This window comes from Equus asinus, chromosome 3 (assembly GCF_041296235.1).
Source record: "Equus asinus isolate D_3611 breed Donkey chromosome 3, EquAss-T2T_v2, whole genome shotgun sequence".
NCBI lineage: Eukaryota > Metazoa > Chordata > Mammalia > Perissodactyla > Equidae > Equus > Equus asinus.
This window is the reverse complement of record NC_091792.1, coordinates 68556060-68582986: the sequence shown is the minus strand read 5'-3', so window position 1 is coordinate 68582986 and position 26927 is coordinate 68556060. Positions and strand designations below refer to the sequence as shown.

Here is a 26927-nt window from a genome sequence, read left to right as displayed (position 1 = left end):
GGAGGGAGGGCAAGGGTAGATGCAGAGGCCTCTGAGCCCCGTCCTCCCCAGTGGAGGCCTCTAGGCTAGGAACGCAGACATTGCAGACGTTTGTAAGAGCATGGCCAGCGGAGGGGCAAGGGGCTGAGTCCTCGACTGCAACTCCCTGCAGACGGCCATGCACTGCTGTGCACCCAGTCTGCTGTGAGGAGGGCAGCCTCCTCGGTGCGGGCTGCCTTTGTAAGTGCCTATGTTCAAGCCTGAAAGATCACACCTACTTTTCTGACCTGGAGCCGACTCCTCACATCTTGCTGAAGGGCTGAACGGGGTTGAAATGCAGTTCAAGCTCTGCTGCCAAGCTACGGTCCCTGGCATGGGGCTACGTCCACCTGGAGGAGGGAGCACCTTTTTCTCATTTACACAAAGGAACCATGTGGCTATTGATGGCCCTGCTCACATTAATAAACTAAAGAATAAATATCTTACAACGTCTTCGATAGATGCAGGAGAGGCCTGTGATAAAGTCAATACTCGTTTATGTTTTAATAAAACAAACTAGGACTAGAAGGAAATTTCCTTAACCTAATAACATATATTTAATTTAAAGTATATACAAACCTATGGAAAACATCATATGTAATGGTATAATCTTGGAAGTAACCTTTTTAAAATCAGAAACAAGACAAGACTGCTCACCGCTACCACTTGTGTTCAGCATTACCCAAGGGGCTTTGTCCAGAGCAGTAAGATAAGACAAAGAAAAAAGTTAAGCATTCCAAGAGAAGAAACAAATCTGTCATTAGTCACAGATTAACCGTTTATATAGAAAATGTAAGAAATAGTCCAATGAAATAATGAGAGTTTAGCAAGGTTTCTGGGTATAAGATCAATGTACAAAAGTCAATGATGATACTTTCTACAACAAGAGAAGCATAATGTACCTAGAAAAATATAGAACATTAGATGTGCAAGACCTTTGTAAATAAAATGATAAAACTAGGTCAAAATACATGAAATAAGATCTAAATAGACAACATGGATGAACATGGAGGACATTATGCTAAGTGAAATAAGCCAGACACAGAAGGACAAATATTGCACAATCCCACTTACATGGTGAATCTAAGATAGCCAAATCATAGAAACAGAGAGTAGAATGGTGGCTGCCGGGGGCTGGGGGAGGGGGAAGTAGGGAGGTAGTAGTCAAAGGGTACAAAGTTTGGGTTATACAAGATGAGTAAGTCCTAGAGATCTACTGGGCAGCATAGCGCCTGTAGATAACTATCTATATAATATATATAACACTGCATGATTCACTTAAAAGTTTGCTGAGATGTGCTCTCACATTGTGCTCTTATCACAATAATAATAAGACGGCAGGATAATACTTTTGGTGGTGATGGATAGGTTTATGGCATAGATCATGGTGATGGTTTCATGGGTATACATTTATCTCCAAACTCATCAAGTTGCCTCAATAATTATGTACGGCTTTTTGTATGTCAAAAGATAAAGTAAAAAGACCTCAATAAATGGACATATATATATTGTGTTTGTAAATAGGAAGACTAATATTTTAAAGATAGCAGATGTTCCCAAAATAACTTAACCTGTAAATTCAATTCTAATTAAAATTTCTATGATTTTTTATAGTAACTGATGACTGTTTCCAAAATTCATAGAGGAGAGAAAAGGTCCTAGAGAAGCTAAGAAAATTTAGAAGTCAAACAGGTAAAGGGGCTTATACTCTGAAATATCAAGAATTATTACAAAGGTGTATTAATTAGAGTGATAATGGGATAGAAAAAGACAAATAGACCAAAGAAACCTAAGAGGAAGCCTGGAAACACATTCATGTGTGCACAGAAATAATACATGAGAAAGTGGTGTGTTTGTTTCCTGGAGCTGCTGTAACAAATTACCACAAATTTGGTGACTTAAAACAACAAATTTATTCTCTCAAGTTCTGGGGGCCAGAGGTCTGAAACTGCGGCGTCCACAGAGCCTGCCCTCTGGGGCTCTGCAGGAGAATCCATTCCTAGCTTCTAGGGGCTGCCTGCGCCCTTGGACTGTAGCTGCATCACTCCTGTCTCTGCCTCCGTCTTCACAGCACCTTCTCCACTGTGCACGTGTCCTGCTCTTCTGTCTGTGTCAAAGCTCCCTCTGACTTCCTCTTATCAGGAAACATGTGATTGCATTTAGGGCCCACCTGAAAAATCCAGGATAAGCTCCTCCTCTCAATAGCCTAGAGCCTTAACTTAATTATATCTTTCACCGGATACTATAACATCCACAGGTCAGGGAGACTAGGGAGTGACTATATCTGTGCAGCCACGGTCCAATCCACTACAGATGGCATTACAAAACAGAGGGAAAATGATGGTCTAGTCAATAAAAGCGCTGGCACAATTGGTTTTCCTAAGGAGAAAAATATTAAAATTACTTATACCAATAAAAAATACTTTTAAATTTTAGAAAAATATCATTTCAGGTAGGGAAGGATTTCCTAAACATGACACAAAGTGCAGACCATAAAGAGAACACTTGCCAGATTTGTCTATGGTGTAATTTAAAATATCTGTGCAACACCCATGATTTTTTTTAAAATAGGCAAAAACACAAGCTTAAAACCATGAGGAGATAGTTACAACTCACATAAGTGACAACCTCCTACAAATCTAAAAGAGACAACCCCAAAGGAGGGAGAAAACAGTAAAGCATACAGTCAATCCACAGGAGGGAGACAGGCAGTCCTGGGCGGGAAGCAGGCCGAGTGGCTAGGAGGGGGATTGGTTTGTTCTGGCTGCTATAACAAAGCAGCACAGGCTGAGGTGCTTGAACAATAGAAGTTAATTTCCTCAGTTCTGGAGGCTGGAATTCCAAGATCAAGGTGTCCAGGTTTCTTCTGAGGCCTCTCTCATTGGCTTGTACGTGGTCGTCTTCTCCCTGTGTCCCCACCTGGTCTTCCCTCTGTGTCTCTGAGTCCTAATCTTCTGGTTTTACAAGGACACCAGTCAGATTGGATTAGGGCCCATCTCTTGACCTCCTTTTACTTTAATTACCTTTTTAAAGGTCCTATCTCCAAATATAGTCACATTCTGAGATCGTGGTGGTTAGGGCTTCAACCTAGGAATTGGGAGGGACTTAGCCCCTAACAGAGGGTTTGACTTTGTATAGAGATAGGAGCGGGGTGTCAGAAGAGGCCAGTTTCTGGGTGTACATTGGAGACAGAACCCGCAGATTCCCAAAGGCGTAGGGTAAGATAGGAAGGAAAGGGAGGAATAAAGGATGACCCGTGCATACTGGCCTTGAACATGGAGGTGGATGCTGGTTTCATTTACTGAGATGGTGAAAACCAGGGGAGGAATAAACATGAGGGCTGACCCAGGATAGAGCCCCAAGGCCTTCCAGCTTTTAGAGATTGAGTAGGAGAAATGGAGCCCAATAGAAAACTGAAAGAGTGGCTACAGAAGAGGAAGCCAGTAACTCGCAGTATCTTGGAAACTGAAAGAGAAGAGCCAGCACTAAGTTCTGTCGATTCTACCATTTCCTATCTCTCAAACTCACCCTGATTTCCACTCTGAACTTGACCTCCACCCTGATCCCACTCCAGCAAGAACCAGGCAGTGGGAGCCCTGTGTTCCAGGTGCAGGCACAAAGGGATGCATTGTCGCAGATAATACAGAAACAACAATAAAACCCAGTCTTCTTTTTATTATCACACGTACTGACAATTCTAAACAATGTGGATGATAAAATACTTCTCTCTGAAAAAATAACTTATTGGTCTAACTTCTAAATAATTGCTGTGGTTACTTACGTTTCAAATGGCACATTTTTATTCCTTATCCCTTAATAAACCTTGTACTTCGAAGTTAATTCTGGGAAATCAAAGTGATACAGCGAGCTGCCATGCAGTTGTTTTGAAAGTAAGTTCTTAATGGTTCAGAATCATTAAAGCTCGTTTTAGGTGCAGTTCGTATATTCAGCCTTATGATAATCCATATTCCTGTGTTTCAACAGTAGATTCACAATCAGCCAGGAGAACGTGGCGATTATAAAGACAGGAGACATGGAGCATGAGTTAGAGTAATTATGTCATTCTATGTGACCACTTGGAGTTTTACTTGTGTTTAAAATTTGAAACAGTGAAAGAGTGCAAAGTGTATGGTACAATATTTTTCTGTAGCAAGTGCAAATTTTAGTTCATTCATGAAATATTTTACTGAATTTAAATATCTTTAAGTTGAAATTTATCTTTTTAAAGTGTTAATTGTTGCTAAACTAAAGAACAAATCAAGACAATAATGATTGTTATTGGTTACTATGCTATTATTACCAAAAATGATTTTGTCATATAGGGGAGGAAGGTGTTTAAAAAATCTGCTCCCCGGGTCAGATACTCTAGTTATGACACCAAAATACTCAATATTTCATCTTTGAATATAAATATATAAAGACAAAGCTTACCACCTCCTGGAGTGGTCACTATCCTTTCAGTTTGAGAACTTGGTGAGGAGAAAGAATTGGAATTTCTTCTGGCCTGTACGGAGGGACGCTGGGTGCCAGGCAGAGGGAAATACCAGACGAAACGTGGCAGTCTTCATATTAAATTCACTCACGGCTCCGTCTGTATTTTCACAGAAATGGCTCATTTGTAGAGTTTTATTTTGCTGGGTTTCCTTGAATATTTTCTCCTTTTTCAAAGCCTAAAAAGTAGCAATTTCCTGATCCTTCTCCCCAGAGTCCTTCAAGGAGTTTTAGGAAGTCGAAGAGAGTAAATTGGAGAGTTGGGCTGGTGCCTCCCAGCCTGGCTTGAACTGGGACAGGCCACATCTACACACAGAGTCCAGGTGTTGTGGGCTGGGTTGCCTCCTCTCAAAGTTCATACATTGAAGCCCTAGCCCTCAGGACCTCAAAATATGGCTGTATTTGGAGACAGGGCCTTTAAAGTGGTGACTAAGTTAAAATGAGGCTGTTAGGGTGACCCAAATCCAATATGGCTGATGTCCTCATAAGAAGAAGAGATCTGGACGTACAAAGAGACACCAGGAGTGCCTGTGCACAGAGGAACAGCCATGTGAAGAGGCAGCAAGAGGGTGGCCATCTGCAAGGCAAGGAGAGAGGCCTTAGAGGAACCCAGCCCTGCTGGCATCTTGATCTCCACGACTGTGAGACAGTAAATTTCGGTTGCGTAAGCCACCCAGTCTTTAGTATTTTGTCATGGCAGTCCTAGCAAACTAATACATCAGGGTGGCATTTGTCTGAAGTGAGGTCCACAGCTAAAAATTGTTGGGCAGTTACTGGAATGGAGGACAGAGCACAAGCTTTGAGACCATTCCCCTGGGTTTGAAGCTCAGCACTGCTGTTTGTTGGCAGATCAGTTGTGGGCAGTTTACTGAATGCTGGGAACCCAAATCTGTGTCTGTAAAATGGAGGCAATGACCACTACTTCAGGAGGTGGCAAGTGGATGACAGGGGGCGACACAGAGAAAGTGCAGCCCACAGTCAGAGCCCAATAAGTGTGGGCAGAAGCATTCCCCAGGAGCTCAGCCTGTGCAAACACTGCCTCAGCTCATGGAGATTAAACCCTGCCCAAGTGGATGACACTGAGGAGGGCTGGAAGTCAGTGGGTTTTGCAATAAAGGGAGGGTCGTTTTCAAAATGTTTGCCAAGTTATTAAAAGGTTTTGCTAAATTTGCCTGTAGTGCTACTTTGAATGATTTGGGAAGATTAAAAAGTAGGTGTATTATCTCTGCTTATAAAAATAGGATATATGTATACATATATTATAGAAATATACCTATACTATAAATATAGTAAATCTGTGTGAGAAGTGCAGGAGTCTAAATTAGAAAACAACTCATAATAAAACCACTCAGAGACACCCACTGCCCAATTTCAGCCTGTTTTCTTCCAATATTTTTTTCTGTTGTCTTTTTTTTTTTAAATAGATCAGTTTTGTGCCATGTCTTTCCCTGAACTTTTAACCATGGGTGTTTCCTGTGTCCTTACAAAGTCTTAAAATTCATTTTTCCTCCTGCCCCATTGACACCACTCCGGCAACAGGCTCTGCTGTGAGATGAGAACTGGGAAAATAGGTCTGGGTTGGGGCGGGTGTGCAAACATCTTTGCAAAGACTTGTCGCTGTAAGGAGTCCCTGGCGGGAGCTTGGAGGCTAAGATGATAGGCCTGCACCCTGCAGCCCAGTGGGGGGACCTCCCCATGCCATCTGGGTTCCGTTACTCTGGCCCTTTAAGAAGGGAGTTGGAACTCGGCAGGCCTGAGGCAGTGGTCTCCTGGAAACTGAGGGACAACGAACTGAACTGCGGCAGAGATTTGGAGGGCGAGGTGGGGACTCTCCTCGGCTGGCTCCTCAGGTAGGGCAGGGACGGGGTGGATGTCTCCTTCCTTCCCTCCTCCGGCCCCTTGCCTCTCCCTTCTCCACAGTTGCTTTCCTGGGCCCGCCTGTCTTCTAGAGCCTTCCTCCTCCCGGCCTTTCTGGGCCCTCCTGTCAGCACTCCTGCTCCTCTGCTCCAGGCCGCCTTCAGTTCTGGAAAGTTTTTCTTATAAGAGTTTCTTAGTTGATTTTCAGGTGAAAAAAGATTTAAATATTCTGTAAACAATGATGATTTGATCATCAAATTTCCAAAGTGTCCAGTTTTTATTTCTTTCTTTTGCTAATACCTCTAGAAAAATGGTAAATAATTGAAGCGTTAATAGATAACCGTGTCTTGTCCTGAAATTAAGGTGATGTTTCTAGTGTTTCCCCATTAAGCTTGACCTGGTGTGTTGACTATTTCATTTAGATCCTTAAATGAATTTACATAGAATTGTTCCAGGTGTGAATTTGGTAAAGAATACAGAATATTTTGCTTTTTGAATCAATTTTAACATTTATAATACAATTGAATCTATCCCATTTATGGTTTTGCTACAAAAGCTTTCTTCTAGTGTTACTTCTATCACCTCTTTTCTGTCTGTTTTTAAAGCTTTTCTTCCCCTGTGTAATATTTTATTATATGGTTGGTGTTTCTTTGTTAACCAAGGTCCCCAGGCTCTGTCAGTTACTTAGAAAAAATAGTACTTATTGACTTTGCCACAGTTATCTGCCGTTCCTCCTTCCTCCACACTTTAGAATGCATTCCGGAGTTGCTGTCCTAATCTACTGTGATAAAAAATGCTTTTGTTTTTATATTCTGTAGCCCTACTTTGAAAAATTATAATATTTGTATACGATTTTGTTGCTGTGATTATTTCAGTTAATTAATTGTTTAAGCAAATTAAATGTTTATCACAAAGCTTTTCCTCTCATGACATCCCAATTATGAACCATTTATTTTGGTTTGTCTCTTGGTCGTCTGGATTATGTCTTCCAGTGGCTTCCCAGAAAGGGTAATGAATGTCGAAGCGTAAGTGGGAAACGTGCAGTGAGTTGTGTGACTAACCCACAAGTACCCCAAGGAGACAGTTGCTATGTTCTTATCAATGAACAAAGTCAAAAAGGTGGACAGAGGGAAGGATTCATATAAGAAAATAGAGAAATGGGAAGAGGAGAAGGAGGTGCCAGTCTAGGAGGAGTGAATTTCGTTTTTCTAATTAAGTAGCTGGAATCTGTCAAAGAGACCAGTTTGGGCAATCTGTTCTAGAATAGATTGACTAGGTCCTTAGAGAAAACAATTTCAGTTATTTGTGGATTTTCCAGAAAGTCTTGAGATTTAAGCTGTGAGGGACATGTGACAGCTGTCTGTAAACCTTGTCTGCCAGTGTCCTGGTAGCTCCACCTTAGACAGGCCAGGATGGCGCCATTTCCCTCAGCAGAATTTCTGTGAGAGAGAGACTTCCAGATCACTGCAGGTTTGAAACGTCTTTCTGTTGCCATCACAGTTTATAGAATTTTCTGGTCTTAACATTTTCCTTTTAAAATTCTACAGATATTGTTCCAGTTACTCTGACATACGATTTGCTAGGGAAATCTGCAAGCCACTTGATTTTTTTCCTTTATATTCTGCCTAAATCATTACAGTTGTTTTTTTCAAAGGCCAGAGAAAATGATTTTACCATGATCTTTATCAGCCATCTATCTGTCTCTCTCTCTTTCCATCCATCCATCCATCCATCCATCCATCCATCTATCTATCTATCTATCTATCTATCTATCATTTTTGGAACTTAGTAAACCACTTTAATCTGTAGATTCACGTTTTCCTTTGTTTCAACAAAATATGGTTGTATTTTTTTTCTCTGTTGTAGTAGTTTTGTTTTCTTCCTCAGATATATCAATTATCCATATGTTGGATCCCCAATGCAGGCATCCATATTTATATTTTTTTTAACTGCTTTAACCTTTTGGCTTTTTCTTTGAGTTTCATGTAGAGTTTTTCATGTCTGAGAGTGGCTTTTTATTGACAAAGGATTTCTTATAGTTATTTATATTTTAAGTTGTATTAGTTTATGAAAACAGCACACTTAAAGATCTAGTTTTAATTGTTTTAAATTTAAGTTTATAAATATTGTAATTTTATTTATATATCTAATGTATTTTATAAAAAATGAGAACAAATTTGATAAACTCAAAATGACAGAGCAAATTTATTTCCCTTAAACATTCGGTCCTGGTTTTACTCATATTTATTGTTATTAAACATTTAATTGGCATTTATAAATTTTATATATTTGATTTTCCTTTTCTATTATTTGCTAATTTTTTTTGAGCAAGTTGTAGAGTTGCACACAATTATAAGATCCCATGTACCCTTTACCCAGTGTCACCCAATGGTAACATCTTGCAAGCTAGGGTACAATATCACAACCAGGATATTGACATTAATACAATCTACCAATTTTATTCAGATTTTCTCAGTTCTACTTGTACTCGTGTGTGAGTGTATTTACTTATATATAACTTTGTTACGATTGTAGGTTCCTGTATCCAACACCACAGGCAAGATATAGAACACAAGGATTACTCCTAGAGTTCTTTTAATTACACCCGTCTCCCTCCTACCTCCTCTCCTCTCCTCACCTCCTGTTCCTAACCATTTCAACCACTAATCTGTTCTCCATTTCTACAATTTTGTCTTTTCAAAAAGGTTATACAAATGGAATAGACTAAGTAACATTTTAGGATTGAAATTTTGACTGTCAAATGTGTGTGTGCAAAGTTGTTTATTGCATTTATTACACTTTTGATGTCTATAGGGGCTGTAGAGATCTCCCCGGTTTCATTCCTGAGATTGGTAAGTTGTGTCTTCTCTCTTTTTTTCCTTATTCTTTTTATTAGAGCTTTGTCAATGTTACTGATATTTTCAAAGAACCAGCTCTTTGTGCTATTGATTTTCTCTATTGTTTTTCTGCTTTTAATTTCATTGATTCCTACTCTTGTTTTATATTTTCCTCCTTTCTGCTTTCTTTGGGTTTATTGCTCTTCTTTTTCTATTGGTTTGAGACTTTTCCTTTTTTTCCTAATGGATGCATCTACACTCTTGAGAGGGCTCAGCATTGCTTACTGTGTCCCACAAATTTTGATATGTTCTATTCATTTTCATTCCATTCGATGTATTTTTTTAATTTCCCTCATGATTTCCTCTTTGACCCATGGATTATTTAGAAGTGTGGTGTTTAGAGATTTTTCTAAACATTTGGAGACTTTTCTGCTATCCTTCTGTTGCTTATTTCCAGTTTGATTTCATTGTGGTCAGGGAACACACCCGGTATGATTTAAACTCTTAAATTTGCTGAGGTTTGCTTTATGGTCTAGGATATGGTCTGTCACGGAATATGTTCCATGTGTATTCAAAAAGAAGGTGTATTCTGCTATTGTTGGTGGAGCATTCCATATTGATTAGATCCTGTTTATTAATGGTGTTGTTGAGTTCTTCTATATCCTTGCTGATTTTCTGTCTAGTTATTCTATCAATTGTTGAGAGAGAGAGATATATCAAAGTCTCTAACTATAATTGTGGATTTATTTATTTCTCCTTTCAGTTCTATGAGTTTTTGCTTTACATATTTTGCAGTTCTTTTGTGCTACACATAATATAAAATGTACTTAGGATTGCTATGTCGTCTTGGTGAATTGACCCTTTTTTTTTTTAATTTAACAGAGACATCACTTTTGTTTGTTTGTTTTTGGTGAGGAGATTGGCCCTGAGCTAACATCTGTTGCCAATCTTCCTCTTTCCTTTTTTTTTTTTATCTCCCCAAAGCCCCAGCGTGTAGATGTATATTCTAGTTGTAGGTCATTCCAGTTCCTCCATGTGGGATGCCACCACAGCATGGCTTGATGAGCGATGCGTAGGTCTGCCCCCAGGATCTGAACTGGTGAACCTGGGCCGCTGAAGTGGAGCATGAACTTAACCACTTGGCCACTGGGCTGGCCCCTGACCCTTTTATCATTATGTAGTATCCCTCTCTGACTCAGGTAATCTTCTTTGCTCTGAAGTTTATCTTATCTGAAATTAATATAGCCACACCTGCTTTCCTTTGATTAATATTTGCATGATCTTTTTCCATCTTTTCAACCTGTCTGTATTTTTATATTTGAAGTAAGCTTCTTGCAGACAGCATATGGTTGAATCAGATTTTAAATTATTTCTGTCTTTTAATTGGTGTATTTAGAACATTTACATTTAGTGTAATTATTGAGATATTATGGTCTAAGTATGTTATTTTATTTTTTGTTTTCTGTTTGTTCTGTTTTTCATTTCTCAGTTTTCTTTGACCTGCCTTTCTGTGGGTTACTTAAATATTTTTTGGAATTCTGTTTTGAGTTATCTATAGTATTTTTTAAATGTCTCTCTTATATAACTTTTTTAGTGGTTGCTCTAAGTATTACATAATTTATCACAGTCTTCTGGTGTCATGTTACCAATTTGGGTGAAGTATAGAAACTTACCTCCCTTTACATCATTTTACCCTCCTCCATTTATAATATAATTGTCATAAATATTTTCTCTACATACATTTAGAGCCACATCAGACAGGGTTATAGTTTTTGCTTCAACCATCAAACATAATTTAGAAGATTCAAGAGGAGAAGATTCTATTGTGTTACTTATATCTTTGCTTACTGTGTTCTTTCTTCCTTCCTGATGTTCCAAGATTATTTCTTTTATTGTTTCCTTTCTGTGTAGAAAACTTCTTTTAGCCACTCTTTTAGGCTAGGTCTCCCAGCAACAAATTCTTCCTTCATCTGAGCATGTCTTGACTTCTTCTTCATTCCTGAAGTATATTGTCACTGAATACAGGATTCTGGGTTTGTAGTTCTTTTCTTTCAGCACTTGAAAAAAAGTCGTGCCACTTCTTTCTGTCCTTCTGGTTTCTGATGAGAAATCCACTGTCATTCAAATAATTTTCCCCCTATAGGTAAGATAAGATGTTTTTCTGGCTGCTTTCAAAATTTTCTTTGTCTTTAGTTTTCAGACATGTAATAATGATGTGTCTTAGCATGGATTTCTGTGGTTTTGTTCTGTTTCTTGCCTTTTGAATGTGTTGGCTTATGTTTCTTCCCAGATTTGGGAAGTTTTTAGTCATTATTTCTTCAAGTACTTTGTAAGCCTCACCCTCTTCCCCCTCTCTTTCTGAGACTCCAATGATACAAATGTTAAATCTTTTTATTATAGTCCCACAGATCCCCTAGTCTCTGTTCATTTTTATTTTCAGTCTATTTTCTCTCTTGTTGTCAGATTGGGTAATTTCTATTGTTCCTTCTTCCAGTTCACAGATTGTGTCCTTTTCCTCTTCCATTCTGCTATGGAGCTTTTTATTTCAGTTGCTGTATTTTTCAATTCTAACATTTCCTTTTGGTTCTTCTTTATATCTTCTATTTCATTGCTGAGACTATTTTTTCCTTTATTTAAAGTGTGCTCATAATTGCTTGTTGCAGCATTTCTATCATGGCTGCTCTGAAATCTTTGTCAGATTATTTAACATTTCTGGCATCTCGGTGTTTGACCTATTGACTGTCTTTTTTCACTGAGTCTGAGATCTTCCTAGTTCTTAGTGTCAAGAGTTATTTTTTATTGAATCCTGGACATCTTGGTGTTATGTTATGAGAATCTGGATCCTGTTTATATCTCTGTCTAGTTGTCTCTCTCTGACACCACTCCAGCAGGGGTATGGGGACATTGCCTTGGCACTGCCAGGTGAGGGTTAATATCTGCCTGGTTCCTGCTGGGTAGGGGTTAAAGTCCGGGTCCCCACTCAGCCTCCATTGACAGGGGAGGTGGGGCTCTTCATTCCTGCTGGGTGGGGGTGGGAATCCTGGCTCCCCATCGGGCCTCCTGGCTCCCGACCGGGCCTCCATGGATACCTCCCTGACTGGGAGGGGTAGAAGTGCCTTGCTGCTGCTCCCCACGGCCTCCACTGACACTATGGGGCGGGGTGACCTCTTGATCTCTGGGTGGTGGTGAAAGTCCTACTGTCCACTAGGCCTCCTCTGACGGCACTCCAGTGGCAGTAGGGGGGCAGGAAGGAGGGTGCCTTTTTACTGCTGGGTGGAGGTGCAAGTCAGGCTCTCCAGTGGTGCTACTGACGCTGCAGGCAGGGGCTGTGGCTCATTACTGCTTGCAGGGCATGAAAGTCTCAGCTTTCTACTTGGCTTTCTCTGATGTCATCTTGGTGGGAAGGTTGTGGCACTTCATTACAATCTGGTGAAGGCAAGAATTTAGGGTCCTGCGCGGCCTTTGCTGGTGTGAGAAGGGATGGTGTTTAGCTGGGGAAAACAGTAGTTATTGTCTCAAAGTGTCTCTGTCTTGCTAGCCTTCCCCTTTGACTAGAGACATAAAAGGCTTTTGTTGGGGTGGAGTTTTTTGTTTTTAATCTGTGTCCATTGGTGTTTCCGGGTTGCTGGCTTCTTCAAGCTCCAACTCTGGGAATTTGAGGCATATAGGAAACTTACCACTTCGTTGTTCCTTGGCACCCAAGGTCCCTAGCTGGTCTGCCTTCTTCTCTCCACCTTTCAGAGTCTCCTTATGTTTGTTTTATATTTAATGTCCAGAGTTTTTAGTTGTATTTAGTGGAAGGAATAGGGAAAAATACATTTATTCCATCTGCCCAGAAGTTCTGATTTTCTTCTTATACATATTAAATGGATGACCTGGCAGACTATGAAACAAAACCTTCCTATGTGCTATATTTAAACAAATCTTGTTGATATTAAAATATTGTGAATCCAGTCCTCTTTAATATTATAATACTGTTTACAAACTTGGCCAAATACTCTTGCATCTGCCCATCTAAAATTGTAAGTCAGTTCCATTCACTGTCTAAATTGGAATCACCACGTAATGAATTAGATTCTCTAATATGCTGAAACTATGTATACATTACAAGGACTTTCGATAACAAACATAAACTGGATATTCTTAAACCTAACTTTAAACATGGAGAGAACAGATTGTCGTCTCAAGCACGCTGAGGTTACTGGGCAGACAATTCAGTGCCTCTATTACCGTCTCAGGCAGGGTGAGGTTGCTTAGAGTAAGAAGTGACACTGGGACACAGGCTCTGCGGCTTCAGGTGCCAGCGTGACCCTACCGTGGCAAGGAAAGGTGCCCTGGGTTGTGATTTAGGGTCACTATGGCAGCAGAGGACTCTAGGTCCATCCCTTCAGATGGGACTGTGCAACCTCACGTCACCCACATTCAATCCTTTCATAATCTTTCAGTCGTACCTCTCATTTCAGATGAAATTCTACAGCACACACCTAGCACGCTTCTCTACCTGATTGCATTCATCCAGTTTATTTAATTCCTGACTTCTCTATCTGGCTACTGGCCACAGTGCCAAGCAATTCTAATGACATTCTAAAGACGGAAACTCTTAATCTTATGGTGTTTAAGAGCATGGGCGTGGCAGTCAGGCTAGATCTGTTTTTGAGTGAGTTCCAACTCTGCACTCAGGAGCTGGGCACCCTCGGCTAAACCTCAGTTTATTCCCCTACAATAAGGGCAACAATCCTCATCTGAAGGGGCCGCAGCAAAGATTAAATGCATGCAGTTTAGATGGCGGCTTTGTGTAAATAGTAGTTATCTTCACTTTCTCAAGCCTGTACGTTGTGTCACTCATTTGTTTTCAGCAGGCTGACTAGTTTTTGCGGCTTCCGGGATGAACACGATTGCCTGTTTTAGGTCTTTCCATGGCTTTCACAGTCTCTTTCATCTCAATCTGTTGTGACTTGGAAATCAGGTTTTCTTTGATTTCCTTGGGAATCTGAAGCAGTTGTTAACTGAAATTTTCCTCTCTTTTCTCAAGAGAATCGTCTGATATCCTCTTACCCTCTGTCTTTTTCCTGCTGTGCTCTTTTTCTTATTTTTCCTGTAGAATTCTGCGTGTCCTTTGTGCTACTTTTCTTCTATTTACTCACCTCTGACTGGGGACCATTCTATCCTCACGTGCTGTTTGTCCCAAAATAGTGTGAGGACATCACTTTGATGCCCTTCCCCTTATCTAGGCATCCTTTGATGACCTCCACAGATGGTGGAGGCCTGCAGGCTGACACCTTCTTCTGTTCAGCCTCTGAGTTACTCGAAGAGGGTGTGGTCGACCTGGGTTCACGGGCAGCCTTCCTCTCTGAGCTTTGTTTCTGAGGTTCTCTGAATGTTGAACTCCTCTATCACAGGCCAGCTCTAAAGAGGTGGGGTTTTTTGTTTGTTTCCTGGGTTTTCAGTTTGTTCGTCCACTTTGGGAAGAGATGGCCACTTTATTGAGAAAGTTGGGCCTTTATTTTCTTATTCAGCATGCATATTTCTTCCAGGTCATATCTGGTCCATAGCTGCTAAGTGGGCTTGCCTCCCGCCTTCCAGCTCCCAGTCAAGGAAGCCTGGTCAAATAAAACAGCGCCATTGTGTGGCCATCAGCATTCTCTCGAGGCCTGCTCCCACTTCAGTCACACCAGTGTGGAGTGTGGGTGGGCTGGCAAAGTCAGAATCCAAATGAGTGTCCCCAGTTCTTCCTGCTGCTCTCTCCCTCTGCCCCCCAACGGCCTTGATGCCTGCTAGGCTGGAGGCTGGGGCAGGGGACCTGTCAGACCTTTGGAATCTCCTCTCACAACCATGACCGAAAAGGAGATTCATGACTTGGCTCCCTGAGTTCTCTTTGCATTTGGTTTTGTCTTTATTATGGGTCCTTTTTATTCTTGAAATACTATCTTTCCAGATAGTTTTTGTAAATGTGATACAATACCACCATCTTTTTTAGAAATACTCTGGGAAAAATTGCAAGAGAACAAAATGTATCTTAAGTTTTCTCCATTTTTCTGTCCCAGGCCTCTTCTCCCAGCTGGCCTTTTGAGGCACACTCTCCTTCTGACTGCTCACCGGTATCCTACTGCAGGACCCGCTCAGACTGCCCCACCCTTGCACTAAATTCTGGGTCTTAAATGCTGTTAGCTCAGGGCCCTGCTTTGCTCTGGGCTTCTGAATTCAGGATGACCAAGAGCTTACATTTCAGCACTTTTCAGGGAAGAGGAGGATTGCAACCCTGGCCTCCATCCCAAGGGCTGTCCCATAGCAAGAATTTCAGGTCCTATTTAAGGTGGGTGCTGGAGTTATTTGCGGATGTAGCAAGGTGGTATAATTTGATGGTCTACAAATCACCATGCTAGTGGCTACCCCGCCCTGTTCCCACAAGGCTAGTACAGCCTGTCAGTAAGTGACGTCTTGGTGTGAGTTGGACCTTTTTACAGGTTTCATCAGTGAGGCCCAAGGACAGGCAGTGATGGCAAAGGGTGAGGAAATACTTGGTGCCCCGAAGCGTCCTTCCTCCTCATTCCTCTGTTACGTCCCTAGGGAGGGGAACAATGTACCGGAAAATGTAGGAGCCACTCGAAGGTGTTTGCTGGACTTAATTGATCCTCGAAGAGACTGCTCTTAAGGGCAAAAAAATCAAAAGCAAGCCCCTCTGCGTTTCTGCGATGCCTCCCCCGGGCCGCGCGGGGGCGCTGTGGCTCCGCCGAGGCCCGGCTCGTGGTGGCGCGCAGCGTCGCGCAGGCTGCTGGGGACCCTCCGGGCGGCGGCGGCGACGCGCGGGGCGGCCGTGGTGAGTGCGGCGGGCGGGCCCCGTGCCCTGCGGCCTCCGGCTCCCGGCTGCGGAGGGCCGGGCATGCCCGCCGGGCAGGCCCGAGAGCCCCGGGGAGCGCTCGAGCGGCCCAGGGGACCGTCCCTCGCCCCGCCGCCGCCTGGCCGGGGTCCTGGGCACGTCCCTTGCCCGCCTCGGAGCCTGGCTCCTCCGAGGGGGAGGCAGAGGAGAGACCTTGGCCGCGAGGGGCTCTCAGCGCCCACGGTGCGGGGCCGGGGGTGGGCGCGGGGCCCGCTCTGAGCCCGGCCGTGTCGTCTGCTCCCCAGGCTCTCCCTCTGTCACCCTGGCCCTGCTCTGCTTGGACGGCGTCTTCCTCTCCGCGGCTGAGAATGACTTTGTGCAGCGCATCCAGGAGGAGCTGGACCGCTTCCTGCTGCAGAAGCAGCTGTCAAAGTGAGCGGGGGCGAGGGAGCTGGAGGGGCGGCGGCCGGGGCCGCTCTGCTGCGAGCCAGCTGTGCCCCCTTCCCGGGCATGCATCCGTGGTAACTGGTTCGCAGCTGTCCCTGACCTTGGCGTTTAGGTTTAATATTTAATAATTTGCTCTCTGGCATCTTTCCTGTGTAATTCTGAGTATCACCCCAAGACTGAAGGGACCCAGAACAGGAATGGGCATGGGACCAGTAGCTCCCTGTGATAACCTCTATGTTCAGGCCCTTTGTAGTTGGCCGGGGGCCCACGGGGGCAGAGGGAGCCTAAGTGTTGAGCTACTTTTAAACTAGGTGTGGACCTGGTGGGGGTCAGACCCCAGGGTCCGCACATGGAGCCGCTGCTCAGCACTCCTTCCTGTCCCTTCCCAGGGTACTTCTTTTCCCCCCACTCTCCAGTCGCCTCCGGTACTTGATCCATAGGACAGCAGAGAATTTTGATCTTTTGAGCAGCTTCTCTGTTGGGGAGGGCTGGAGGAGGAGGACGGTCATCTGTCACCTGGACATCAGGTGTGTATCCTACCACCTTGGAGGGCCCTCAGTGTTTCCTTGTGGGTGGTTGGGTGAGCTGGTCAGCCCCCAGGAGGGTGGAGCTTGTCAGGATCCAGGGCGGGGAGCCCCCAGGCTCACTGCTGCCTTTACTCAGCAGTGGAGTAGATGTACATTGTTTACGGAGATCATTTAGCAAAGTCAACTTTGTACGCATTGGGCCAGGAGAGGGAGAGAGAGACAACGCGCATGCGCGTGCCTGCGAGTGAGCAGATAAGCCGTGAGGGCCTCAGCCCAACATTCCTCTCAGCGAGCTCGTGCCCTGGGGCCATGGGCTGTGAGAGGCACATCTGAGCTTTGTTGCCGTGTGCATCTTGCAGGACCTTGTCATAATGATCCTAGTGTTTAGAGTTAGACATTTCTCTAATAACATAGTTCCTAGTGCAAGTACTTAGCTCACCCCGTGTGTAACTGAAGACTCAGCTATCTCTAATTTGGTTTCTAACACTGGAGGGGGACCTGACTGCTGTGGGCTCATTCAGAGGTGGCATTCAGCCTCCACTATGATGGCTTCCTAAGGTATCCTCGGGCCTCACTTTGGCTTTGGTTTTTGCCTAATGCTGACTTGAGAGCCTCATGCCTGAATGGCAGGTAGCTCCAGTAAACCGTTTTCCTTGGGGCCCAAACACCGCTCTGATCACCTCCTGCTCCTGCTCCAGGTTACCCAGTTCAGATGGACTCTCTGGCCCCTGCCGCCCTCCTGCCTCCCACCCTAGCAAGTACCAAGGTCCTTGGCCCACCTCAAACCAGGGAGTGGCTGCTGGTCCCCGAGGAGCACGGGCCAGCCGGTGGCATCGTGGACGTAAGCCAGACCAGGCTTTGTATGTGCCCCGGGTACTGCGCAGGCAAGAAGAATGGGCACCACCCCCTACCCCAAGGTTCAAGGGAGATGCTCCAGCTGGTGGCCTCCCAGAAGAGCCTGGAGATGTTGGTGTTGGGGACCCCAACTCTGATCAGGAACTCCCTGTGTTGATGACTCAGGCAACAGAGGAGCTGAAGGGCCTAGGCCAACATTATGAGAATGAGCAGCTGCTGGACTCAGTTGGCACTGAGCTCCCGGGCCCTGAGAGCCACTCAGGGACAGGAGACAGGTTGGAGATGGCCACCCAGCTTGCATCCAGTCTGCAGCTGGATTTGCAAGAGGGGAACGGGAGTGAGCTGGAGAAGAGCCTGGCAGCAGAGGAGGAAGAGGAAGAGGAGGGGCCTGGCAGCTGCGCCGAGGATGACTGCAGTGATCTGCTGCAAGAGGTGATGAGGCTCGTAAGCCCAGAAAAGGGAGGGCAGAAGTGAGGTGGGTTAGTCCTGGGTGTGTGGGGACCAAGGGGTGTGGTGGGCAGGGGGCAGGATTTGCTGGCTGAGCAAGGCTGGGTGTTGGCTGATAGGGGTCCCTTAGGAGATGGGGGGTGGGGAGCATGAGGGCCTTGCCCAAAGGAGTCAGGACTGACACAGTAGAGAGGAGGAGTCTCAGGATATGGGGTCAGAGGTGTGGATTTGGGTCCCAGCTTAACCAAGTAGATGTTTGACCGTGGGCAAGTCATTTTGCTTTTCTAAGTCTCGGTTTCCCCATCTGAAGAGCGGATAATAATACTTGTTTCATAAGGTGACCTAGATAGGGACAGGATGTATATGGAATTGCTTTGTAAGGGACTACAGATGTTGGTCATGAAAACTGAAGCCTTGTCTTAGAAATCTCATTTCCTTGGAACTGTGGGTCTGCCCCTGAGACTGGCTGTGCTGTTCAGTTGGGAGGGCTGGCATCTTTTATTGCTATTTTATAGATGAAGGATGCCGACCAGAAAGACTTGCTTAGTATCACGTTGTTAATAAGGGAAGGAAGATCCTGGACTTTCCCAGCTCTGTGCTTTACTGACTGCAACTTTGGTCAGAATTACTTAACTCTGATTTACAGTGTCCCCATCTGTAAAGCAGTATGTGAAGTATAGTTTTCAGGATTCTATGAAACAAATGTCTGTAAGTGCCAGTCACCCAATGAGGACTCCATAAAAGTAAGTTCCCTGCCCTCAGACTCACGCTTCTCCGTCTTCTAGCCCGGGCTGCCATCATGGTACCCTTCCCAGACTCCTGCTGGGCGTGGCTCCATGGGAAGCCACCTGTGGTGCTCGCTCCCCATGGACCCAGAAGCCTGCAGGACTCTCAGTGTGCTTTTAAAAGCAGGTGTTTGGAGCCCTGTGTGTCAGAGCTCCCCTCGCTAAAGGTCTGATCCCTCCCAGATAACAGACAACCTGACGGAGAAGGAGATTCAGGTAGAGAAGATCCACGTGGACACGTCCTCCTTCGTAGAGGAGCTGCCTGGAGAGAAGGACTTCGCCCATGTGGTGGAGATCTATGACTTTGAGCCGGCGCTCAAGACTGAGGATCTGCTGGCAGCATTTTCCGAGTTCCAGTGAGTACTGGCCAGGCTTTAGGGAGGCAGGGGGTGCGCGGTGCTCGCCTCGAGAGAGGAGCTCAGACATCCCTTTGTTGTTGGGGATGCTTGGCCTGCCCCTCCCCTGGTACCCAGCAATCTAGAAGGAGGCAGCAAGTGGCTGTGGTTGCTCTGGGCTCCCTACTCCTGGGCAGTTCAGCCTGCTGGCCAGGACTGTGCAGAAAAGGAGAGCCAATTTTTTGGTTCTAGACACATTCCGGAGGCCTCAGACCTGGTCCTCCTGGGCCGCGGCCGCAGACCTCCATCCTTGCCCCGCCCCCCTGCACACCTTCATGCCTGCCACGACCTGGTGGGGCCCTCCATCAGCATGCAGGACGTGGGCAGCCCACTGCCTCTCCTTGTTCCACGTCCCAGCCACCCAGTCAGTCAGCTGAGGGCCATCTCCAGGCAGGAGCTATTTCTGGAGTGAACTGGGTTTGAGCACTCTGAGGCAAGATGGGAGCCAAAGGGAAATATTGAGAGAACAGGCTTTTGTTTCCAAATCCCTTGGACCCAACTCTGGTCTTTTCTCCTCCTCCTCTTTCTTTTTAACGCTCATTTCCCTCTCTAGTCCCCCTTCTCTTTTCCTGCTCAGGCTTTAAAAGTCCCTGTCTGTGGCTTGCTTTTCTGACTGCTTCCTCAGCAGCCTGAGCTAGAGGAGAGGTGAAGGGGCAGCTTGGTGGGGCACAAGGGACCCTTTGCTCTCAACCCCTTGGAAGTGTGGCCAAACCTGGGCCACCGGTGGCTTCCTCGGCCAGTGTGGGCAGTGCCCACAGAGGAGCTGTCCTCATGGTCCCCAGACTCAGTGGTGCTTTCCTGAGCAGTAGGAAGAAAGTTGATCAGAGCAGTAACATTGGCGTGTCCCCACCACATAAACCCTTTTGTCTTCAGCCTCGGACCCCATGCCCTTGGCCTGGCTATGACAGTGCCTGGAGGAGCCTTCTTCCCCTTGGCATTGTGTTCTGTGAGCTCCTTGAGTCTGGCTTCTTCAGTTCTAGGAATCAGGGACCCACCCGATCGACAGGGTGACATTTGTCTTTCTGAGGCTAACCCTGTGGTCTGCAGGGGAAATGTGCACAAATGCTGTCTCCTTCCCGGGAAGATAGGGCCTCATCCTGGGCTTGCACTGTTTGAGGGCTGGAGGCGGGGCACTTCCTTTTGCAGAAAGGCTTTGCCATTGGCTTTTGTAGTCAATCATCTCCTCTTCTCGGCACAGGGAGAAGGGGTTCAGGATTCACTGGGTGGATGACACGCACGCGCTCGGCGTCTTTCCCTGCCTGGCCTCAGGTAACGTGGCTTCATGGTGAGCTTGGCCCCTTTCTCTGGCCACCACTGAGAAGGGAAGGAGCTTTGGTTTCCCTGGTTGGAGGGTCACCCATGTTCAGGGTGCAGGCTAACCTGAGCTGGTGGCCCGGGAGCTACTCCCAGCCACCATAGCCAGAAGTCCAGGGGGCAGAGTGGACTCTGGGCCAGGAAGCCCCTGCCAGCTCTGACATGCTGCATCTCTAGGCAGCCCAAGTACTTGGGCCCAGCACAGCCTGGGCAGTGGGGGCACGTGCCCCAGGAGGGTCTTGAGTGGGGAAGGGCAGAGTTCGTTTTAAGCTCCTGGGCTCTAGAAGGCGGGAGCCTGCCTCTCCTGGCGTCAGAAGCACAGGCCCCTGCTGTGGCTCCTGACCAGCAGAGGGGAGCGTGGCAGCCTGGCCCTGCGCAGGCTTGCTGCCTGAGCAAAGTGACCGCAGTGCAGGCCTGGGGAGTCTGGGACCAGGCAAGCAGATGGTGGGCGTCTCCTGCCCAGCCAGGGGGGTCAGGATAGCCCTGTCCCTGGGCCGTGGATGGTATGCAAAGCGGCTACGTGGGTTTGGGTGCTGTATGTGTTCCTGGGCCCTGAGGGGCCTCACTAGGAGGAGGAGGGGATGGCTCCATGTCTGCTTTTTTTCCGTAGCTACTGAAGCCCTGACCAAGGATTTCTCAGCACTCAAGATCCGGCCCCTCACACAGGGAACCAAGCAGTCCAAGCTGAAAGCCTTGCAGAGGCCAAGTAAGGACTGGCTGTGCCTGTTGCAGCTATCTGCTCTGACCCCCAGGTGACGGTGGCCAGTGGGGCACTCCTCCCACAACCCTGGGGCCTGGGGTACCCAGGGAAGAAGGGCGCTGTTGGGGAGAGCTGCCTGCCTGCCGCTCTCTTCCGCGCTTGCCCTCCTCTTCACACCTCTTCTGGGTGTTGCCCAGGAAAAAGCTTGGTCTTTCCTGTAGGGCTGTGGAAACCAGAGTTTGCAGTGGGAAAAAAGAGCGTGGGTTTGGGGTTAGCCCTGGATGTAACTCTGGCTGTCACTCATTCAAGTTGACCTTGAGGAAGTGACCTCATGTCTGAGTTGGTTTCTTTCTCTGTAAAATAAGCAGACCATGCAGAGTAGACTGGAGGAGTGAGTGAGAGCCTGGCAGACCTGCCTGCAGCAGCGAGGGGCACGCAGAAGGTGCCACATAAACGACAGCTCCTCCCCGTTCCTTTTCCCCTTCCAGAAAGCATGATGGTGGCTTTTAAAGGCCAGTTTTCTGTGGCTCCAGAGCAGTGGCTGGCAAAACTGGCCTGGAAGAGGCCTGCTGAAGCCATCCATGCTCCTGTGGGTCATGTGGCCCTGGTCCCAGACTGCTTGAGGACAATGAATATCTTGTCTGTGAGCCCCAGAGCCCAAGTGTCCGACCCTGACTTGGTTTCCCTTTCAAAGGGCCCTACAAAGCAGGGAGCTGGCAGGATTAGCTCCCCACAGAGGGAGAAATGCCGAGCACAGGGAGCTGGCAGGATTAGCTCCCCCACAGATGGAGAAATGGGGAGCACAGGGAGCTGGCAGGATTAGCTCCCCCACAGATGGAGAAATGGGGAGCACAGGGAGCTGGCAGGATTAACTCCCCCACAGATGGAGAAATGTGGGGCACAGGGAGCTGGCAGGATTAACTCCCCCACAGTTGGAGAAATGGGGAGCCCAGGGAGCTGGCAGGATTAACTCCCCCACAGATGGAGAAATGCGGGGCACAGGGAGCTGGCAGGATTAACTCCCCCCACAGATGGAGAAATGCGGAGCCCAGGGAGCTGGCAGGATTAACTCCCCCCACAGATGGAGAAATGCGGAGCCCAGGGAGCTGGCAGGATTAACTCCCTCCACAGATGGAGAAATGCGGGCACAGGGAGCTGGCAGGATTAACCCCCCCACAGATGGAGAAATGCGGAGCCCAGGGAGCTGGCAGGATTAACTCCCCCCACAGATGGAGAAATGCGGGGCACAGGGAGCTGGCAGGATTAACCCCCCCACAGATGGAGAAATGCGGAGCCCAGGGAGCTGGCAGGATTAACTCCCCCCCACAGATGGAGAAATGCGGGGCACAGGGAGCTGGCAGGATTAACTCCCCCCACAGATGGAGAAATGCGGAGCCCAGGGAGCTGGCAGGATTAGCTCCCCCCACGGATGGAGAAATGCGGGGCACAGGGAACTGGCAGGATTAGCTCCCCACAGATGGAGAAATGGGGAGCACAGGGAGCTGGCAGGATTAGCTCCCCCACAGATGGAGAAATGCAGAGCCCAGGGAGCTGGCAGGATTAACCCCCCCACAGATGGAGAAATGCGGGGCACACGGAGCTGGCAGGATTAACCCCCCCACAGATGGAGAAATGCGAGGCACAGGGAACTGGCAGGATTAGCTTTCCCCACGGATGGAGAAATGCGGAGCCCAGGGAGCTGGCAGGATTAGCTCCCCCCACAGATGGAGAAATGCAGAGCACAGGGAGCTGGCAGCGTTGGGTCCGGACCCCACAGGGGCCCTGGAGCCCTAAGCAGGCCCCTTCTCTCTAGCATATGGCCACACGGCACAACTGCGCCTTAGAGGCTGGCTCAGATGGCTTCTCAGGCTGCTTTGTTGCTTGGGGGACAGGCGGCCGTAGCCTCGAATTCAAGCCCCCACCCCATGGGGCTTTCTTTTCAGAGCTCCTGCGTCTGGCGAAGGAGAGACCACAGACCAACACAGCTGTGGCCCGGAGGCTGGTGGCCCGGGCCCTGGGGCTCCAACATAAAAAGAGAGAGCGGCCTGCTGTCGAGTCTCCTACCTCCTTGAGGCCCTGAGAGGCCCACAAGCCTGGATGGGCACCCTCAGGACTAAGCAGGTACCCGAACACCACAAGCCTTTACGGCCACCAGAACAGCCTGCGCCATCATCAGAGCATCACCGTGGGGCGTGGGGCACTTTAGTTTGGTCTAGTTCCAGAGTCAAGAAAAAATAAAGACTTGAATGTTGTTATAATGTGATTGTTTTAAAATGTGACCGTCTGCCATGGGGCACTAGGAAGTGCTGTTTGTATACCATTTTGGACCTGGGGCTGCAGAAGCAATTGGTCACTCTAGGAGACTGGCCTGCAGGATCCCAGCTGGGCCTTGAGGGCATTTTTGCACAGAGCCTGCCCAGTTGGGGGGTTGTCTCCACCTGTTGCGTGACACCTGCTCAGTCTTCCCCCAGGCCTTGTGTTGTCTGTTGGTTACGAAAGTGCTCCTTGCAGAAGTAGACAGGAACAAAGCCAAGAGGTGAACTCCTGAGTGCCTGCTGAGTCTGCCTCCCTCACAGGCACGGATGCAAGGACATCTCTCTGGTGACAGGGTCCCAGCGTGCTCATTTTTCTGGTTTAGGTGGAATTAGTGCTGAGGTGGTCCCACCCAGCACTTTGAGGATGTTGGGGCCCCCTCTGATTTGCTGGGCCCTAGCACAGTCGACACAAGTGGGAGCCCCCGAGTCTTGTGAGAGCACTGGCTCCTCGGCCCCGCCTCGCTGCGCTGGGAAGGGCTCTGAGCCCTGTCTGCCAACCCGAGTGCTCACCATCGCTGCCCCCTCCCTCGGAGCCCCGCCCAGCACCGCCCTTTTTTTTTAAGCCTCCTGAGAGTTTAAATCGAGAAGTCCCCTCTGGTCCTAACAACTGCTGCACCCCGACAAATTCAGTAAAAAATGAGAGTTCTAGAAAGGCTGTGACTTGTGTTTTTGTTGGTTTTTGTGATCTCCTTGGGCTGTGCTCTCAGAGCAGGAGTTGCTCCTTCGGAGGTGCACTGAAGGCAGCCCAGAGCCCAGCTCTGCAGGAGGGGCCCGAGTGTGCGACCACATGAAACCTGTGGCTCAGGCAGGTGCAGAGGCCCCAGTGAAACGCAGACACGTGTCATAAACCTTTTATTCAAAGTTTCAAGTATGTGTAAGCGTCCCTGATGACACAAGGCGTTGGGTGAGCGTCCTCATCACAGGACCTTGGTTGCAGCACCTCTGAATCAGTAATCCACAGAATTGGAGCAACAAAGATGAGCCACTCACACAGGTAAGGTGGATTTTCTTTTGAGTTATACTTTCAAAGGCCCAGATGCCCAATATTAAATGCCACTAAATTACTTCGTGTTTCAAAGTCTGTGAAAATAGAATAACAGTATCTTAAAAATAAGAGGATGGGGGGGCGGGCTGCGGGAGAAGCACCGACTGAGCTCCCCACTCAGAGAGCACGAGGCAGCATTGTTTACATGTGTGAGTAGAAGCAAGGACTTTGTTTAGAGGTCTAGATACTCAGGTTGGCTGGAGACAACCTAAGAGGAAAAATGGGATTCGGCCTGACCTTGGGTTATGGTCACACTGCCAATGTAACTTGAGAAGAAAATGGCCCCACGTCGTCTGTGGTGAGCTGAGCGGGGAGGTGTCAGACTCGGGGTGGAGTGTGGTTTGGATGGATGACACCCTGTGCCCCTGGGGTCCCGGACAAGTGGCTGTTGGCAATGCTCCCACAGCCATGTGGATGAGCCCCACCCCAGAGGCCTTCCCAGGCTCCAGCATCAGGAACAGCCCTTCCTCCTGAGTTTGGACGTGGCTTCAGGGGTCGAGATGGGGCAGGGGTTGGGCTGGGTAGGGGGAGTGTGGCGATGGGTCACAGTTGTTGGGGAGGCTGCGCTGTGGCCCAAAGGCACGAGGTGACCACGGAGACTGCTTTACCGCGAGGAGAGCTGGTTATTTATGAGTCCACTGAAGTGTTCAAACTTTCTTTCCGTCTCTTCGCTGAAGGAACCACCTGAGGGGTGGGCAGCAGGGGGACAGAGTTTGGCAAACTGGATGCAACCCCCTCACCCAGGTGGGGGCGGTCGGCCTCAGGGGCCCTGGAGCCAGCGCCCTCCACCAGGTGGCCTGCAGGGGCCATCTCTATGTGACGCCACCAGGGCAGCAACTAGGTGCTGGTCGTCTCTCCGGCCAGGCACGCGTCGTGTGCTCTGTCAAGGTTGGGCGGAGGAGTGAGTAATATAGTGCATTTAGTTTTTGCCTTCACCAAGGGTAAGGGCCACCGCTCTTCCTGTAGAAGAGAGCACTGCTTCCCCTCTTGTCCCCAGGCTGTGTGAAGCAGGGAAGTTTCTTGATGGGTGACCAGAAGCCAGTGGTTCACTAGCTTCTAGTTCTCAACAGAGGACAGTGATACAGAGAGCCCACAAATTGCTGATGCCCGTGTTTTTGAGGTCACATGCATAATGAGGTGGTGGCCTCAGCTCCAGCCCTTAAATAGCTTTGGGGTCTGGGCTGGCTGGTTCTATACTGCCCTCTCTCTTTGGCCAGAGCTGGCTGTGAAAACCCAGTCTCCATCCAGGCTGTGTGTGTCCACAGCGTCCCTCCTGCCTGTGGAGATGCGAGGCTGGCCCCACCCCCGAGCTCTTTACCCAGATGAGGAAGCTGCTCTGCTTCCTTGAGAAAGCAGGACAGCTCTTGCCTGTCTCCTGCAGGGGCCCTGGCAGGCCTGGGGGGCAGCCCTGAGGGTGCAGTGCCCCCTGGAGTGCCGGGGGCCTTACCTATGTGGCAGTTGTACATCCAGATGCGGTGGCCGTCGTAGCGGGCCCTGCACTTCATGATGTTGTTGGTGAAGTCAGACTCGGCAACCTCGTAGTAGGGGTTAATGACAACCTGGGGGAGAGCAGGTCGAGGGGGCTGCTGAGTCCCGCCCTGGCCCCAGAGCCGGGATGGCTCACAAAAGGGAGCATGGCAGGGGCTGTGCACCAGGAGCAGCTGGGGGCAGGACAGCCAGAGGTAAGGTCAGGGAGGCAGAGAGGGGCAAGGCCCGAAGGAGTGAGACCTCCATGCACCTGTCTGTCTGTCTCGTTTAATTCACACACACCCCTACCAAGAGCCGGCCTTCAGAAGGGGTTACCCTCTCTTGGGTGCCCTGGGAGGCTTGAGGTTGGCAGAGAGGCAGGAGTTGGGGCCTGGGGAGGCCACAGAACAGGCTGTTGATGGGAACTAGACAGGAGCTGGGGAGCAGGACTTGCTGGGTGGGGTGGGGACAAGGACTGGGTGGTGTGGGAAGTGGGAGGATGGCGCCCTGGGCCTTGGCGATGCTGCTGCTCCTAGCAGTGTGACTGTGGACCGAACCTTCCGCTCTCCGGGTCTTGGCGTTGCTCTGGGTGATCCTCAAGCCCTTCCTG

General features: G+C 48.0%; 2 protein-coding genes across 4 annotated transcripts in view; one reads left to right on the top strand and one right to left on the bottom strand.

Moving 5' to 3' along the window:
* The first annotated feature begins 6147 nt into the window (after window positions 1-6147).
* R3HCC1 (R3H domain and coiled-coil containing 1) lies at window positions 6148-23748 on the top strand. Its single transcript, XM_070505195.1, has 9 exons — window positions 6148-6359; window positions 9181-9218; window positions 16326-16452; window positions 16857-16994; window positions 17693-18281; window positions 19265-19437; window positions 20675-20745; window positions 21401-21496; window positions 23434-23748. Exons 1-9 carry the CDS (start codon window positions 6163-6165, stop codon window positions 23568-23570), a joined length of 1566 nt encoding a protein of 521 aa, XP_070361296.1. The 5' UTR covers window positions 6148-6162; the 3' UTR covers window positions 23571-23748.
* Window positions 23749-24644: 896 nt separating this feature from the next.
* The window catches only part of LOXL2 (lysyl oxidase like 2), an 89527-nt gene continuing 87244 nt past the window's right edge, over window positions 24645-26927 (bottom strand). For all 3 annotated transcript variants that reach the window (XM_044766833.2, XM_014835561.3, XM_014835562.3), the window contains exons 13-14: window positions 26298-26409; window positions 24645-25534 (exon numbers count right to left, since the gene is read on the bottom strand). In XM_044766833.2, coding sequence (XP_044622768.1) covers window positions 25455-25534; window positions 26298-26409 — 192 coding nt within the window. In that variant the 3' untranslated portion in view covers window positions 24645-25454. The remainder of the gene's footprint in view (window positions 25535-26297; window positions 26410-26927) is intronic.

Coding starts and splice junctions, on each gene's coding strand:
- R3HCC1 (XM_070505195.1), top strand. CDS start 6,163: ATGATAGGCCTGCACCCTGCAGCCCAGTGGGGGGACCTCCCCATGCCA. Junction 16,453..16,856: donor CTGCAGAAGCAGCTGTCAAA/GTGAGCGGGGGC, acceptor GTCCCTTCCCAG/GGTACTTCTTTTCCCCCCAC. Junction 20,746..21,400: donor CTTTCCCTGCCTGGCCTCAG/GTAACGTGGCTT, acceptor TTTTTTCCGTAG/CTACTGAAGCCCTGACCAAG.